Source organism: Passer domesticus, chromosome 35 (genome assembly GCF_036417665.1).
Source record: "Passer domesticus isolate bPasDom1 chromosome 35, bPasDom1.hap1, whole genome shotgun sequence".
NCBI classification, from domain to species: domain Eukaryota; kingdom Metazoa; phylum Chordata; class Aves; order Passeriformes; family Passeridae; genus Passer; species Passer domesticus.
The window spans coordinates 907,293-924,400 of NC_087508.1; the positions used below are offsets into that span (position 1 = coordinate 907,293).

At 57.7% G+C, this 17,108-nt stretch overlaps 1 protein-coding gene and 1 long non-coding RNA gene across 2 annotated transcripts in view; both read right to left on the reverse strand.

Annotated features, from left to right (window-relative positions):
* Positions 1–355: 355 nt before the first annotated feature.
* The window catches only part of SPTBN4 (spectrin beta, non-erythrocytic 4), a 55,197-nt gene continuing 38,444 nt past the window's right edge, over positions 356–17,108 (reverse strand). The window contains 15 exon segments of the mRNA XM_064402167.1: positions 356–930; positions 2,604–2,646; positions 3,106–3,279; positions 5,369–5,655; positions 6,623–6,695; positions 6,788–7,185; positions 8,166–8,362; positions 9,371–9,455; positions 9,538–9,676; positions 10,842–11,464; positions 12,146–12,350; positions 12,435–12,565; positions 13,915–14,193; positions 14,290–14,379; positions 15,788–16,012. Coding sequence (XP_064258237.1) covers positions 784–930; positions 2,604–2,646; positions 3,106–3,279; positions 5,369–5,655; positions 6,623–6,695; positions 6,788–7,185; positions 8,166–8,362; positions 9,371–9,455; positions 9,538–9,676; positions 10,842–11,464; positions 12,146–12,350; positions 12,435–12,565; positions 13,915–14,193; positions 14,290–14,379; positions 15,788–16,012 — 3,096 coding nt within the window. The 3' untranslated portion in view covers positions 356–783.
* Positions 3,841–5,342, reverse strand: LOC135288793 (uncharacterized). The gene is made up of 2 exons (XR_010351723.1): positions 4,950–5,342; positions 3,841–4,869 (listed from the first exon to the last, which is right to left on the reverse strand). It is a non-coding gene; the product is annotated as an uncharacterized LOC135288793 (long non-coding RNA).

The following is a 17,108-nucleotide window of genomic DNA, read 5'->3' on the forward strand; positions in this document are numbered from 1 at the left end:
TGGAATTTCCCAGGGCCCCGCAGACCTCCCCCTGTGCTCCCCCAAACCCTGAATGATTCCCCCAAATCCCTACCAGGAATCCCCTAAGCCCCCCCAGGTTCTCCTCAAATCCTCCCTGAACTCCTCGAAATCCCCCAGTACCTCCCACCCCCCCTTCCAAGATGCCCCAATCTCCTCCTGGGCTCCCCAAAATCCACCCTGGGCATCCCAACTTTCCCCTAGGATTCCCCAATCCCCTCCTTGTCTCCTCCACTCCCCCCGCCCAGGACTCCCCAGATCCCCCCCAGGACACCCCAAAATCCACCCAGGATGTCCCATCCTTCGCCCCCGGACTCCCCAGTTTCCCCCAGGCCACTTTTGGGGTGCAGCAGGTGCTTTATTACATTTGTACAACGGCGGCGCTGGGGCCCCCCCGGCTTTCTATGGCTTGTGCTGGGGGAAAAGGGGGGCCGAGACCCCAAAATTTGAGTTTTGGGGGAACCAGGACCCCAAAATTGAGGTTTTGTGCAGGCCAGGACTCCAAACTCACATTCTGGGGGGACCAGGACCCCAAAATTGAAGTTTTGGGGTGGGCCAGGACCCAAAACCAAGGTTCAGGGTGGGGCTGGGACCCCCAAATTAGAGTTTGGGGCGGCCTGAACCCCAAAATCGGGGCTCGGGACCCCGAACCCAGGACTCGTGGAGAGGGTGGGACCCCAAAACTCAGGTTTTTTGGGGGGGGCAGGACCCCAAAATTTGGGTTTTTTGGGGCACCGGGACCCCAAAGTGGGGGTTCGGGGGGGGTCACTTCCGCCGGGGCCGGTCGGGGTCGCGCCGGGGGAGCCCCTCGTCGGTGGAGGAGGTGGTCAGGAGGCCTTGTTGCCACCGGGCCAGCTCGGCGTGTTCCTGAGCGCTGGCGGCCAGCGCCCGCAGCCAGCCCTGCATGTCCTCCTGGAGGGCAGAAACGGGGCCAGACACCCCAAAAAGGGGGTTAGGGGCCCCAAAACCAGGGTCAGCGACACAAAAATGGGGTTGGGGACACCAAAAATGGGGTTAGGGGCCCCAAAACCAGGGTCAAGGACATGGTAAATGGGGTTATCTACACCAAAAATGGTCTTAGGGACACCAAAAATGGGGTTAGGGGCCCCAAAAACAGGGTCAGGGACACAAAAATGGGGTTAGCTACACCAAAATGGGGTTAGCTACACCAAAATGGGGTTAGGAACACAAAAAAATGGTGTTAGTGACACAAAAAATGGGGTTAGGGGCTCCAAAAACAGGGTCAGGGACATCGTAAATGGGGTTGTCTACACCAAAATGGGGTTAGGGACAGAAAAAATGGGGTTAGGGACACAAAAATGGGGTTGGGGACACCAAAAATGGGGTTAGGGACACAAAAAATGGGTCAGGGACATGGTAAATGGGGTTATCTACACCAAAATGGGGTTAGGGACAGAAAAAATGGGGTTAGGGACACAAAAATGGGGTTGGGGACACCAAAAATGGGGTTAGGGACACAAAAAATGGGTCAGGGACATCGTAAATGGGGTTATCTACACCAAAATGGGGTTAGGGACACAAAAAATGGGGTTAGGGACACCAAAAATGGTGTTAGGGACACAAAAAATGGGGGTAGGAACCACAGAAAATGGGGTTAGGGACACAGAAAATGGGGTTAAAGACATGAAGAACAGGCTTAGGGACAATGAAAATGGGGTTAGCTACACCAAAAATGGTGTTAGGGACACAAAAAATGGGGGTAGGAACCACAGAAAATGGGGTTAGGGACACAGAAAATGGGGTTAAAGACATGAAGAACAGGCTTAGGGACAATGAAAATGGGGTTAGCTACACCAAAAATGGTGTTAGGGACACAAAAAATGGGGGTAGGAACCACAGAAAATGGGGTTAGGGACACAGAAAATGGGGTTAAAGACATGAAGAACAGGCTTAGGGACAATGAAAATGGGGTTAGGGACACAAAAAATGGGGGTAGGGGCACAAAAAATGGGGTTAGGGACACAGAAAATGGGGTTGGGGATATAAAAATGGGGTTAGGGACAATAAAAAATGGGGTTAGGAACCACAGAAATGGGGTTAGGGACACAGAAAATGGGGTTAAAGACATGAAGAACAGGCTTAGGGACAATGAAAATGGGGTCAGGGACACCAAAATGGGGTTAGGAACCACAGAAATGGGGTTAGGGACACAGAAATGGGGTCAGGGACCCCAAAAATGGGTTTAGGGACACAGAAAATGGGGTTAGGGACACAGAAAATGGGGTAGGGACACCAAAATGGGGTTAGGGACACCAAAAATGGGGTTAGGGACCCATCAAAATCAACATGAGATCAGAACCACCCAAATCACCATGAGACCCCCCAAAACCACCATCAGGCACCCCAAAAACAGCACAAGATCCCCCAACCCCACCATCTGATACCCCAAAACCACCACGAGACAACCCAAAACCACCATCAGGCACCCCAAAATCGCCATCAGACACTCCAAAACCTCCACCAGACACCCTAAACCCTACAAAGAACCCACAAAACCACCATGAGACCCCCCAAAGCCCCCGTCAGACCCCCCAAAACTTTACAAGACTCCCCCAGAGCCGCACCTCATCCTTGGCCTGCAGCAGGAACTCGCTCCCATCGCCGGTCCTGCAAGAGCAGGACATTGTCACCGTGGACTTTGGGGTGTCAGAGCCACCAAAGTCAACAGGAGACTCCAAAAGTGGTGTCAGAAACCCCAAAAGTGCCATCAGGGCCACCCAAAGCAACATGAGACCCCAAAAATGCCATCAGAGACCCCAAAAGTGGCATCAGAGACCCCAAAAATGCCATCAGAGACCCCAAACATCAGACCCACCCAAAGCAACATGAGACCCCAAAAATGCCATCAGAGACCCCAAAAGTCACATCAGACCCACCCAAAGCAACATGAGACCCCAAAAATGCCATCAGAGACCCCAAAAGTGGCATCAGAGACCCCAAAAGTGACATCAGACCCACCCAAATCAACATGAGACCCCAAAAATGCCATCAGAGACCCCAAAAGTGCCACCAGAAACCCTAAAAGAGACATCAGAGACCCCAAAATCGAGCGGCCCCAGAACTTACTTGAGCTTGAAGACGTTCTTCTTCTTCTTGTAGTCGCTGGCCACCTCGCTGGCGGCGCGGTGCAGGCTGAGCAGGGGCTCCCCGCCGTGCGTGGCCCCGGCCGCGGGGCCCTTGGCGTCCTTGTAGAAGCCCAGGTCGCCCTTGGCCAGCACGCAGTAGAGGTTCACCCAGGACCTGCTCGCGGTGACCACCAGGTTTTGGGGAAAACCGAGTTTTGGTGGACCCCCGAATGTTGGTGGATTGGTTGATGAACGTTCTTATCTTTGGTGAGTTCCCAAATTTTGGTCAATCTCCACCCAACTCGTGGTGGAACCCCAAATTCTGGTGGGTCCTCTCCAGAGATGGACGCCAGATCCTTGGAGAACCCCCAGCCCGTGGTGAACACCATCACTGATGGACCCCCAACCCTTGGTGGACCCCTTCATTGATGGATCCTCCAACCGGTGGTGAATCCCCAAATTTTGGGGAATTTCAAGTCTTGGTGAACCCCCAAATTCTGTGGATCTTCTCCATTGATGGACCCCAGTCCTTGGTGAACCCTCAACGCTTGGGGAACCCTCTTCATGGATGAACCCAACCCAACCCTTGCAGAACTCCCTCCACCGATGTCCCCCCAGCCCTCGGTGAAGATCCAAACCTTGGGGAACCCCAACCCTTGGAGAAGCCCCAAATCCTGATGAAGAACCCCTTCCACTGATGAACCCCAACATTTGGAGAACTCCCAACCCTTGGAGAACCCCAGCCCTTGGAGAACCCCAAGCCTTGGAGAACCCCAGCCCTTGGAGACGCCCCAAATCCTGATGAAGAACCCCTTCCACTGATGAACCCCAACCCTTGGTGAACCCCAACCCTTGGAGAACCCCCAATTCTTGGTGAACCCCAACCCTTCCTGAACCTCCAAATTCTGGTGGACTATTGATGAAGCCCTTCCATTGATGAACCCCAACATTTGGAGAACCCCCAAATTCTGGTGGACCATTGATGAACCTCAACCTGTGGAGAACCTTCAACTTTTGATGAACCCCTTCCATTGATGAGCCTCAACCCTTGGACAACCCTCAACTCTTGATGAACCCCTTCCATTGATGAACCCCAAACATTTGGAGAAACCCCAAGTCTTGATGAAGTCTTGGAGAACCCCCAATTCTTGGAGAACCTCAACCCTTGCTGAACCCCCAAATTCTGGTGGACCATTGATGAACCCCAACCCTTGGAGAACCCCAACCCTTGGAGAACCCCCAGCTCCTGATGAAACCCACCCCTTGCTGAACCCCCAAGTCTTGATTAACCTCTTCCATCGATGAACCTCAACCCTTGGACAACCCTCAGCTTTTGATGAACCCCTTCCACTGATGAACTCCAACCCTTGGAGAACCCCCAATTCTTGGAGACCCCCAACCCTTGCTGAACCCCCAAATTCTGGTGGACCACTGATGAATCCCACCCCTTGGAGAACCCCAACCCTTGGAGAACCCCCAAGTCTTGATTAACCACTTCCACTGATGAACCCCAACCCTTGGACAACCCTCAACTTTTGATGAACCCCTTCCACTGATGAACTTCAACCCTTGGAGAACCCCCAAGTCTTGATGAACCCCAACTCTTGCTGAACCCCCAAATTCTGGTGGACCATTGATGAACCCCACCCCTTAGAGAACCCCCAAGTCCTGATGAACCCCTTCCATTGATGAACCCCAAACATTTGGAGAAACCCCAAGTCTTGATGAACCCCAACCCTTGGAGAACCCCCAATTCTTGGAGAACCTCAACCCTTGCTGAACCCCCAAATTCTGGTGGACCATTGATGAACCCCAACCCTTGGAGAACCCCAACCCTTGGAGAACCCCCAGCTCCTGATGAAACCCACCCCTTGGAGAACCCCCAAGTCTTGATTAACCTCTTCCATTGATGAACCTCAACCCTTGGACAACCCTCAGCTTTTGATGAACCCCTTCCACTGATGAACCCCATCCCTTGGAGAATGCCACCCCTCAGAGAACCCCCAGCTCCTGATGAACCCCACCCCTTGGAGAACCCCCAATTCTTGGAGACCCCCAACCCTTGCTGAACCCCCAAATTCTGGTGGACCACTGATGAATCCCACCCCTTGGAGAACCCCAACCCTTGGAGAACCCCCAGCTCTTGATGAACTCCAACCCTTGGAGAACCCCCAAGTCTCAATGAACCCCACCCCTTGGAGAACCCCCAAGTCTCAATGAACCCCACCCCTTGGAGAACCCCCATCACCATGGACCCCCCAGACCTGTTGGACGCCTTCTTGCCGGCGCCGTCGAGCTCGTGCTTGCGCAGCAGGAACCCCTCGTGCGTCACCGTGTGTGCGGGCGGCGGCGGCGGCGGGGGCGCGCTGCCCTGCGCCGGCGCCGACCGCGAGCGCCGCGGCTCCCCCGGGCCCTGCGCCGAGTCCTTGGGGCGCGGCCGGCGCCGCGGCTTCGGCCGGTCCCGCGCACGCGGACGGTCCGGCCGAGGGGTCCTCTCCGGCAGGGCCTCGGGGCCCGCGGGGAGACGGGCGGGCGAGTCACGGTCACGGGGCTGGGGACAGCAGGGGACACTGAGGGGACACTCGGGGATCTCCAGGGGACAGTGAGGGGACAATGAGGGGACACTCGGGGATCTCCAGGGGACAGTGAGGGGACAATGAGGGGACACTCGGGGATCTCCAGGGGACAGTGAGGGGACAATGAGGGGACACTCGGGGATCTCCAGGGGACAGTGAGGGGACAGTGAGGGGACACTCGGGGATCTCCAGGGGACAGTGAGGGGACATTCAGAGATCTCCAGGGGACAGCAGGGGACAGTGAGGGGACACTCGGGGATCTCCAGGGGACAGTGAGGGGACAATGAGGGGACAATGAGGGGGACAATGAGGGGACACTCAGGGACCTCCAGGGGACATTGAGGGGACAATGAGGGGATACTCAGGGATCTCCAGGGGGACATTGAGGGGACACTGAGGGGACACTCACGGATCTCTGAGGAGATCTCCAGTAGGACATGGAGGGGACACTGAGAGGACAATGGGGGGACACTCACAGATCTTCAGGGGACATTGAGGGGACACTCAGGGACCTCCAGGGGACATTGAGGGGACATTGAGGGGACATTCAGAGATCTCCAGGGGACATTGAGGGGACAATGGGGGGGACAATGAGGGGACACTGAGGGATGTCCAGTGGGACACTGAGGGGACAGTGAGTGGACAATGGGGGGACACTCAGGGATCTCCAGGGGACATTGAGGGGACATTGAGAGATCTCCAGGGGACATTGAGGGGACACTGAGGGGACACTGGGAGATCTCCAGTGGACATGGAGGGAACATTGAGGGGACAGCTAGGGGGACATGGAGGGGACACTGAGGGGACATCCAAGGAGACATGGAGGGGACAATGAGGGATCTCCAGGGGCACACGGAGGGAACACCAAAGGGAATCCAAAGGGACACAAAGAGGAATCCTTGGAGCCACCAAAGGGTCACCAAGGTGCCACCAAGGACTCACCGAAGCCGGCACGGGGCCACCCGCCTCCTTCTCCTGCAGCTGCTCCACGATGTCGGCCAGGGTGGCTTTGCTGCTGGAGGATATTTGGAGACGACGGTGGCATCACCCCAGCCCCGTCCCCTCCCCGGTGTCCCCGCGGCGTCCCCGCGGCGTCCCCTCGCTCACCCGCCACCCTTCCCGTCGTGCCGCGGCGGCTCCGGCTCGCTGGACTCCTGCCGCTCCAGCCGGCGCTCCCGGCGCTCCCGGCGCCGCTCCGGCAGCCCCGGCCGGACCTCGCCGGGCTCCTCGGCCTTGGCGGCTGCCGGGGGCTCGGCGGTGGTGGCCGCGGTGGCGGCCGCGGTGACAGCGGCCGGGGGCGGCTCGGCGGGCGCTCCGTCGGCGGCCGGCGGCTGGACGCGGTCGAGCTTGGGCTGGAGGCGCTCCGGCCGCAGCTCGTGCCGGACGTAGGCCACGCGCGGCTCCGGCCGGCGCGGGTCGGCACCGCCCGGTGGCTCCCCCAGAAATTTTCGGGTCAGGAGCGGTGTCGGCGGCTGCTTGTTCTGCTCAGCCTTGAGCTTCTCGATCTGCGTGGCGGGGTGGAGATGATGGAGATGGGATGGAGGTGGGATGGGATGGAGGTGGGATGGAGATGGAGATGGAGATGGAGATGGAGATGATGGAGATGGAGATGGAGATGATGGAGATGGAGATGGGATGGAGATGGAGATGAGATGGAGGTGGAGGTGGGATGGAGATGGGATGGAGGTGGAGATGGGGATAAGATGGAGATGGAGGTGGAGATGGGATGGAGATGGAGATTATGGAGAATGGGATGAGATGGAGATGGAGACAGCAATTGAGATGACAGAGGGGATGGAGATGGAGTGGAGATGATGGAGATGGAAATTATGGAAATGGAGATGGGATGGACATGCAGATGGAGATGGAGATGGAGACGGAGATGAGGAGGGGGTGAAATGGAGATAGAGGTTATGAAGACGGAGATGAGATGGAGATGAGGATGGGGGTGAGATGGAGATGATGGAGATGGAGATGTGAGGGAGATGTAGATGGGATGGAGATAGGATGGATATAGAGATGATGGAGATGAGGATGGGGATGAGATGGATATTGAGATGAGATGGAGGTTATGAAGATGGAGATGAGGATGGGGATGAGATGGATATTGAGATGAGATGGAGATGGCAATTGAGATGACAGATGGGGTGGAGATGGAGTGGAGATGGAAATGATGGAAATGGAGATGAGGTGGAAATGGAGATGGAGATTGGAATGAAGTGGAGATGGGGATGGAGATGATGGAGATGGAGATGAGATGGAGATAGTGATGGAGAAATAAATTATGTCAACGGAGATGATGGAGATGAGATGGGGACAGGGATGAAGATGGAGATGAAGAGGACAAAGCCAGCGATGCAAACAGCAGCAGAGATGGGAAGAGGATGAAGATCAGATGAGGAGATGGTTCTGCTGAGCCCACAGCTGCCCCCACCCCGAGCAGGGCCCAGCCCCGGGGACGTCCCCGGCGCCGCGGCGGCCGTACCGTGGTGAGGCGCCGCAGGGAGCTGAACCTCTCCTCCCAGGCGGCCGCCGCCTTCCGGAAGGCCTCGTGCCGCCGGATCAGCTGCTCCACCTCGTCCACGCTGCTGCCCAGCTCCTGGCTCTTCAGCAGCGGCTCCTGGGCCGTCAGCCACGCGTCGGCCACCACGGCCTCCTGCGCGAACTGGTGCACCTCGCGCACTGCCGGCACAGCCGGGGCCGCCCGTCACCGCCGCGGGGTCGCCGCGGGGCTGGGGTCACCTCCGAGCCTGGGGTCACCCATGATCTGGTGGCCCTCATAATTTGGTGTCACCCATAGTGTGGTGTCTCCCTTAATTTGGTGTTCCTCATAATTTGGTGATCCCCGTAATTTCGTGTTCCTCATAATTTGGTGTTCCCTGTAATGTGGTGATCCCCGTAATTTCATGTTCCTCATAACTTGGTAATCCCTGTAATTTCATATTCCTCATAATTTGGTGATCTCCATAATGTCATGTTCCTCATAATTTGGTGATCCCCATAATTTGGTGTTCCCTGTAATTTGGTGATCCCCGTAATTTCATGTTCCTCATAATTTGGTATTCCCCATAATTTGGTGTTCCTCATAATTTGGTGATCCCCGTAATTTCATATTCCTCAAAATTTGGTGATCTCCATAATGTTGTGTTCCTCATAATCTGGTGTTCCCTGTAATTTGGTGATCCCCGTAATTTCATGTTCCTCATAATTTGGTGATCCCCATAATGTTGTGTTCCTCATAATTTGGTATTCCCCATAATTTGGTGTTCCCTGTAATTTGGTGATCCCCGTAATTTCGTGTTCCTCATAACTTGGTGATCCCCATAATTTCGTGTTCCTCGTAACTTGGTATTCCCCATAATTTGGCGTTCTCTGTAGTTTGGTGTCCCCCATAACCTGGTGTCCCCCATAACCTGGTGACTCCCATAAATTGACTCCCACCACCCAATGTCCACCGCAAGACCTGCTGTCCCCAATGTCCACCCAACATCTGATGCCCACCCAAAACCTGGTGACCCCCATAAACCGGTGTCCTCCATGACCCAATGCCCACCCCAAGACCTGGTGTCCCTCCAAGACTCAACATCCCCCAGAAACCTTCTGATGTCCCCCCAACACCCAATGTCCCCCAACATCTGACGTCCCCCCAGCACCCGATGACCTCGTGCTGTCCCCTGGGGTGGCACTCACTCTGCTGCAGCCACTCCCAGTGCTTGTCCCACTTCTCCGTCATCTCCTTCTTCTTAGCCAGGAGCTTCTCCATGTGGGATTTGATCTGCAGGGAGGTGGGACATGGGTCGGGACACCCCAGGAGTTCCACCGCGCCCCCTCCCCACATTGCCCACCCCCCCGGGCACCTCGTCGGCCGCCGGGCTCTTGCTGAGGATGAGGGTCTTGCCCAGCTCCAGGCAGGTGGCCACGTTCTTGGCCCGGGCCTCCATCTCGGTCTTGAGGCTTTGGTGGTCGTTCATCAGCAGCTCCACCGAGGACACGTCCCTGGGGCAGGGGAGGGACAAGGGTGGGGATGGAGGGGGGTCCTTGGTGGCTGGGAGGGGACATTGGCATGGGGAAGGGTCTGGGGTCCTCCTGATGGAGCAGGATTTGGTCCCTGGGCCAGGACGTGGTCCTTGGGCCCATGGTGGGCCAGGACGTGGTCCTTGGGCCCATGGTGGAACAGGACATTGATCCTCAGATGGACCAGGACGTGGTCCTCAGGTCCATGGTGGAACAGGACATGGACCCTCAGATAGATCAGGATGTGGTCCTTGGTTCCATGATGGAACAGGACATGGACCCTCAGATGGACCAGGACATGGTCCTTAGTTCCATGGTGGAACAGGACCCAGATCTTCAGATGGACCAGGACATAGGACCTTGGGATGGACCAGGACGTGATCCTTGGGGTCCATGATGGAACAGGACATGGACCCTCAGATGGACCAGGACGTGATCCTTGGTTCCATGGTGGAACAGGACCCAGATCCTCAGGTGGACCAGGACATGGTGAAACAGGACATTGATCCTCAGATGGACCAGAAGGTGTTCCTTGGTTCCAAGGTGAACCAGGACATGGACCCTCAGATGGACCAGGACATGGGATCTTGGGATGGACCAGGACATGTTCCTTGGTTCAGGAACAGGACCCAGATTCTCAGATGGACCAGGAGGTGTTCTTTGGTTCCATGGTGGAACAGGACATGGACCCTCAGATGGACCAGGACATGGGATCTTGGGATGGACCAGGAGGTGTTCCTTGGTTCGGGAACAGGACCCAGATTCTCAGATGGACCAGGACGTGTTCCTTGGTTCCATGGTGGAACAGGACATGGACCCTCAGATGGACCAGGACATGATCCTTGTTCCATGGTGGAACAGGACCCAGATCCTCAGATGGACCAGGACGTGTTCCTTGGTTCCATGGTGGAACAGGACCCAGATTCTCAGATGGACCAGGACGTGTTCCTTGGTTCCATGGTGGAACAGGACATGGGCCCTCAGATGGACCAGGACGTGGTCCTTGGTTCAGGAACAGGACCCAGATCCTCAGATGGACCAGGACGTGTTCCTTGGTTCCATGGTGGAACAGGACACAGACCCTCAGGCTGACCAAGACACGGAACCTTGTGGTGGCCCAGCACCTGACCCTTGCCCAGCACCCTACCTGGGCTTCTCCCCGGCGCCCATCTGGTGGAGCACGCCGTCCATCCAGGCCAGCAGGTCCCTGACGGTGCCCACGAAGCGGATCTTGTCGGCCACGCTGGCCACGTGCAGCCGGCATTCCTCGCACGCCGCCAGCAGCTCCTTCCAGGCCCGCAGCACCTCCTGCTCGCGGCCCGCGATGGCCTCGGCGTTGTCCCCGGCGTAGAGCGTCCGCAGCTGCGCCGCGCCCTCCTGCAGCTGCCGCACCTGCGTCACCAGCACCTCCACGTCGTGCTCGAAGGCGCCCAGGGCCCTCTGCAGGGCGCCCGCCGAGGTCCTGCCCTCGCGCGCCGCCAGCTCGGGCAGCCGCTGCCGCTTCTCCTCGATCTGCCCCAGGACCTCCTTGCAGTCGTTGAAGAACTTGTGCAGCTCGTGGGACGCCGCCAACATCTGGGCGCGGGTCTCCATCAGCTCCAGGAGGTCGGCCCAGGCCTCGTTGACGCCGTCCTTCCACTCGGCGATGGTGGCGGCGTCGGTGTGGCCGTAGTCGATGAGCTCGTCCACCATCTGGTTGACGGCGGCGATGCGCTCCTGGCCCACGCTGCCCGTCTCGCTGGCGAACTCCAGGAACTTCTCCTGCAGCAGCTGCCGGGGCCCGGGGCGGGTGTGGGGAGGGGTCAGGGCTGGGCAGGGCTTGGGACCACCAGGGTGGGGTGGGGATGGTGGCAGGACCCCCAGCCGGGGGATGGAGGGGGTGGCCAGGACCACCAGGGCAGGATGGCACCACCAGGAAGGTGCCAGGACCACCAGGATGGTGCCAGGACCACCAGGATGGTGCCAGGACCCCCACCCAGGGGACAGAGGTGAAGCCCAGGACCACCAGGATGGGGCAGGGGTGGTGGTAGGACCACCAGCCAGGGGATGGAGGGGACGGCCAGGACCACCAGGAAGGTGCCAGGACCACCAGGATGGTGCCAGGACCACCAGGAAGGTGCCAGGACCCCTAAAATGGGGCAGAGATGATGGCAGGACCTCCAGCCAGGGGACGGAGATGATGCCCAGGACCACCAGGATGGTGCCAGAACCCCCACCCAGGGGACAGAGAGTGTGGCCAGGACCAGGATGGTGCCAGGACCTCCAGGATGGTGCCAGGACCTCCAGGATGGTGCCAGGACTCCTGTCCGAGCTCAGGAAACGTCCCCAAGACCCTCACGAGAACACCACGAGTCAGAATCTCCCCCACATCCCTCACCAACTTCTCCATCCCCCTCAACCACGGCACCAAAGCCACCCCACCCCTGACCACGCCCACCCTTGCGTCCTCACCGTGACGTGCTCGAAGTCCTGCCCCAGCTCGGGCGAGCCGGCCACCACCTCCTTCTCGGCGATCCAGTGCTCCAGCTCGTCCACCTCGCGGTTGAGCTGGTAGAGCCAGTACTGCTGCTCCAGCTTGACCTTGCGCTCCTCCACCAGGTCCTTCAGAGACACGTACAGCCGGTCAACCTGCGACTGCCGCCGGCTCACCTGTTCGCTGGGCAAGGACACGGCGCCCGTCAGCCCCGGCGGCGCCGCGGCGGCGCCCGATGGGCCGGGGGCGGGCGGGGGGTGGGCGGACCTCTGGGGGTGGCCGAGCTCCAGGAGGGCGCGGCACTGGCGGGAGAGCTGGGCGATGGTCTCCTCGTAGTTCTCGATGGTTTGCTCGGTGAGGAGGTGCTTCTTGAGGAGTTGGAGGGTGCTCTGCTCATCCTGGGGTGGGGTGGGGGCGTCTTGAGGGTCGGCAACCCGACTCAAGCGGTGCAGCCAACCAAGTCAAGCAACGCAACTGAACCCAACCCAACCAACCCAATCCAATCCAATCCAACCCAACCCAACCCAATGCAACCCAACCCAACCAATGCAACCAACACAACCAATGCAACCAATACAACCAACCAACCAACCCAACAAACCCAACCCAACCCAACCCAATCCAACCCAATCCAATCCAATCCAATGCAACCAATGCAACCAACCAACCCAACAAACCCAACCCAATCCAATCCAATCCAACCCAACCCAACCCAACCCAACCAATGCAACCAACCCAATCCAACCAACCCAACCCAATCCAACCCAACCAGTGAAACCAACCCAACCCAACCCAACCCAATCCAATCCAATCCAACCAGTGAAACCAACCCAACCCAACCAACCAACCAACCCAATCCAATCCAACCCAACCCAACCCAACTGCCCAATCCAACCAGTGAAACCAACCCAACTCAACCAACCCAACCCAACCAGTGCAACCAACCCAACAAACCAGTGCAACCAACACAACCAGTGCAACCAACCCAACCCTATCCAATCCAATCCAACCCAACAAGTGCAACCCAACCCAACCAGTGCAACCAACCCAACTGCCCAGTCCAACTAACCCAGCCAAACCCAACCCAACCAGTGCAGCCAACCCAACAAAGCCAGCTAAACCCAATCCAACCAACTAACCCAACCCAACCAACCAACCCAACCAGTGCAACCAGCCCAACCCAACAAACCCAGCTAAGCCCAACTCAACCAAACCAAACCAACCCAACCAGTGCAACCAACCTAACCGCCCAACCCAACAAACCCAACTGAATCCAACTCAACCACCCCAACGCAACCACTCCAACCCAACCAACCAACCCAACCAAACTACCCCAACCCAATCCAACCAACAAAACCACCCAGCCCAACAAACCCAGCTGAACCCAATTCAACCAACCAACCCAACTCAACCAACCCAACCCAGCCAGTGCAACCAACCCAATCCAACAAAGCCAGCTAAACCCAACTCAACCAACCCAACCAACCATCCCAACCCAACCAGTGCAGCCAACCCAACCACACAATCCAACAAAGTCAGCTAAACCCAACCCAACCAACCATCCCAACGCAACCAGTGCAGCCAACCCAACCCAACCAACCCAGCTCAACCCAACCCAACCAACCAACCCAACCCAACCCATCCAATTCACCCAATCCAACCAACCAAGTTGACCCAACCCACCCAGCTCACCCAAGCAACCCGACCCAACCCACCCAGCTCACCCAAGCACCCCTCTGAAGCCCACCTTCCCCTTCTCCTCGTTCATCAGGAGCAGCTCCTGCTCTCCCAGCCACGACTCCACCTCGGCCACGTCGAAGTAGTACTGCTCCAGCTGGTAGGTGGCATCCAGGGCCTGCTGCCGGCGCTCCGTCTGCTCCTGCAGCTCCGCCCACATGGTCCCCAGCCGCTCCAGGAGGCACCGCACGCCCTCGGCCTCGGGGCTCTTGATGGAGGCCACGGCGGCGGCGCGTTCCAGCACCTCGTCCACGCGGGGCCGGTGCACCTGGATCTCCCGGCGCAGGTTCTGCAGGTGCCATGGGGTGGGGTGGGACAGAGGTGGGTGGGGGGCTCAGGGCGGGGTGTGACCCCTCCCGGCCCCAGCGGCGGCGCGGGCGCTGACCTGGTTCTTCTTGATGAACTGTTGGACGGTCTGGAGGTTGGTGCCGTGGTCCTTCAGCATGGCCAAGGGCAGGCGGTCCTGGACCCACATCTGGGACAGGGGTGGAGCCCGGTGTCATCGCTGTCCCACATCCCACCCCACCCCCATTTGTGTGTTCACCTCCGTCCCATCCCCATGTTCATCTCCTCTCCATCCCATCTCCATCCCCATCTGTCTCCATCCCCATCACATCTCCATCTCCACCCCATTCACCTAAAACTCCATCCAATCTCCTTCTTCATCTTCACCCCCATCCCCATCTCATCTCCATCATCTCCATCTCCATCATATGTCCATGCCCATCCATCTTCATCCCACCTCCATCATCTCTATCCCATCTCCATCTCCATCTCCACCCCATTCACCTAAAACTCCATCCCATCTCCATCCAATCTCCTTCTTCATCTTCACCCCCATCTCCATCTCATCTCCATTCCATCATCTCCATCCCCATCCATCTTAATCTTTATCCCATCTCCATCTCCACCTCATTCACCTAAAACTCCATCCCATCTCCTTCTCCATCTTCACTGCTATCTCTATCTCATCTCCATCATCTCAACCTCCATGCCCATCCATCTTCATCCCACCTCCATCGTCTCTATCCCATCTCCATCTCCACCCCATTCATCTCAAACTCCATCCCATCTCCATCCAATCTCCTTCTTCATCTTCATCCCATCTCCATCTCCATCTCATCTCCATCCCACCTCCATCATCTCTATCCCATCTCCATCTCTACCCCATTCACCTAAAACTCCATCCCATCTCCTTCTCCATCTTCACTGCTATCTCCATCTCATCTTCATCATCTCCATCTCCATGCCCATCCATCTTCATCCCACCTCCATCATTTCTATCCCATCTGTTTCCATCTCCATCTCCACCCCATTAATCTCAAACTCCATCCCATCTCCTTCTCCATCTTCACTGCTATCTCCATCTCATCTTCATCATCTCAACCTCCATGCCCATCCATCTTCATCCCACCTCCATCATCTCTATCCAATCTCCATCTCCACCCCATTCATCTCAAACTCCATCCCATCTCCTTCTTCATCTTCACCCCCATCTCCATCTCCATCTCATCTCCATTCCATCTCCATCATCTCCATCCACATCCATCTTCATCTTCATCCCATCTCCATCTCCACCCCATTAATCTCAAACTCCATCCCATCTCCTTCTCCATCCTCACCCCCATCTCCATCTCATCTTCATCATCTCAATCTCCATGCCCATCCATCTTCATCCCACCTCCATCATCTCTATCCCATCTGTTTCCATCTCCACCTCCACCCCATTCATCTCAAACTCCATCCCCTCTCCATCTCCATCTCCATCTCCATCTCCATCTCCATCTCCATCTCCATCTCCATCTCCACCTTCACCCCATTCACCACCAACTCCATCCCCTCTCCACCTCCACCCTGATCTCCATCCCCACCCCGATACTCACCACCTCGTCCTCCAGCTCATGGCTGACCTGGTGCACCTCCTTGGAGGCCAGCAGGATCCTCCGGCGCTCCTTGAGGGGCTCGATGAGGCGCACGATGCGCGTCCCCACCGCGCTCTGCCGCTCGCCCACCGCGTCCCGCCCGGCCGCCTGCGCCGGCAGCGCCGCCGCCTGCGCCTGCAGCTCGCCCACCTCCTTGTACCACTCCTCCACCTGCGACTCCATCGTCTGCGGGGACACGGCGCGGGCAGGTGGCCGTGATGGCCGGATGGGACCTCCAGCACCCAACGTGGAGCGTTCCCCCCAAAAAAACGTCGTGGCCCCATAATGTGGTGGCCTCATAATGGGGTGTCCACCATAACCTGGTGTCACCCTTCATAACGTGGTGCCCACCACAGTCTGGTGTCCACCATAACCTGGTGTCCACCATAACCTGGTGTCCCTCCATAAGCTGATGTCCCCACCATGACGTGGTGTTGTCCCTCCACAGCCTGGTGTCCCAACACCACCCAAAGTCCACCCAACACCTGGTGTCCCCCAAACTCCTGGGTCCCCCTCACAACCTGGTGTCCCCCCGCTACCCAATGCCCCCCAAGACCTGGTGTCCCACCAACAATCTGGTGACCATCCAAGCATCTGATGGCCATCAAGACCTGGTGCCACCCAACACCAATGTCCCACCAACAATCTGGTGACCATCCAAGCATCTGATGGCCGTCCTAGGCCTGGAGTTCTCCATAATTCCCCAACCCCTGGTGCGCCTTCAAGACCCAGCATCACCCCAGGACCCATCTCCCCAACTCCTGGTGTCCCCCAACTCCTGGTATCCCCCAGCTCCTGATGTCCTTCCAACTCCTGGTGTCCCCCCAGCTCCTGCTGTCCCCTCAAGGCCTGGTGTCCCCCAGCTCCTGGTGTGCCCCAAATCCTGGTGTCCTTCCAACACCTGCTGTCCCCTCAAGGCCTGATGTCCCCCCAGCTCCTGCTGTCCTTCCAACACCTGCTGTCCCCTCAACTCCTGCTGTCCTCCCATCCTGGTGTCCCCCAACTCCTGGTGTCCCCCAACTCCTGCTGTCCCCTCAAGGTCTGGTGTCCCCCCATCCCGGTGTCCCCCCAGCTCCTGCTGTCCCCCCATCCCGGTGTCCCCCCAACTCCTGGCGACCCCTCAAGGTCTGGTGTTTCTCCAACACCTGGTAACCCCAATACCTGTGACCCCCCATCTCCTGCTGTCCCCCCGTCCCGGTGTCCCCCCCATCCCAGTGTCCCCCGGTCCTGCTGTCCCCCATCCCAGTGCCCCCCATCCCGCTGTCCCCCGTCTCGGTGTCCT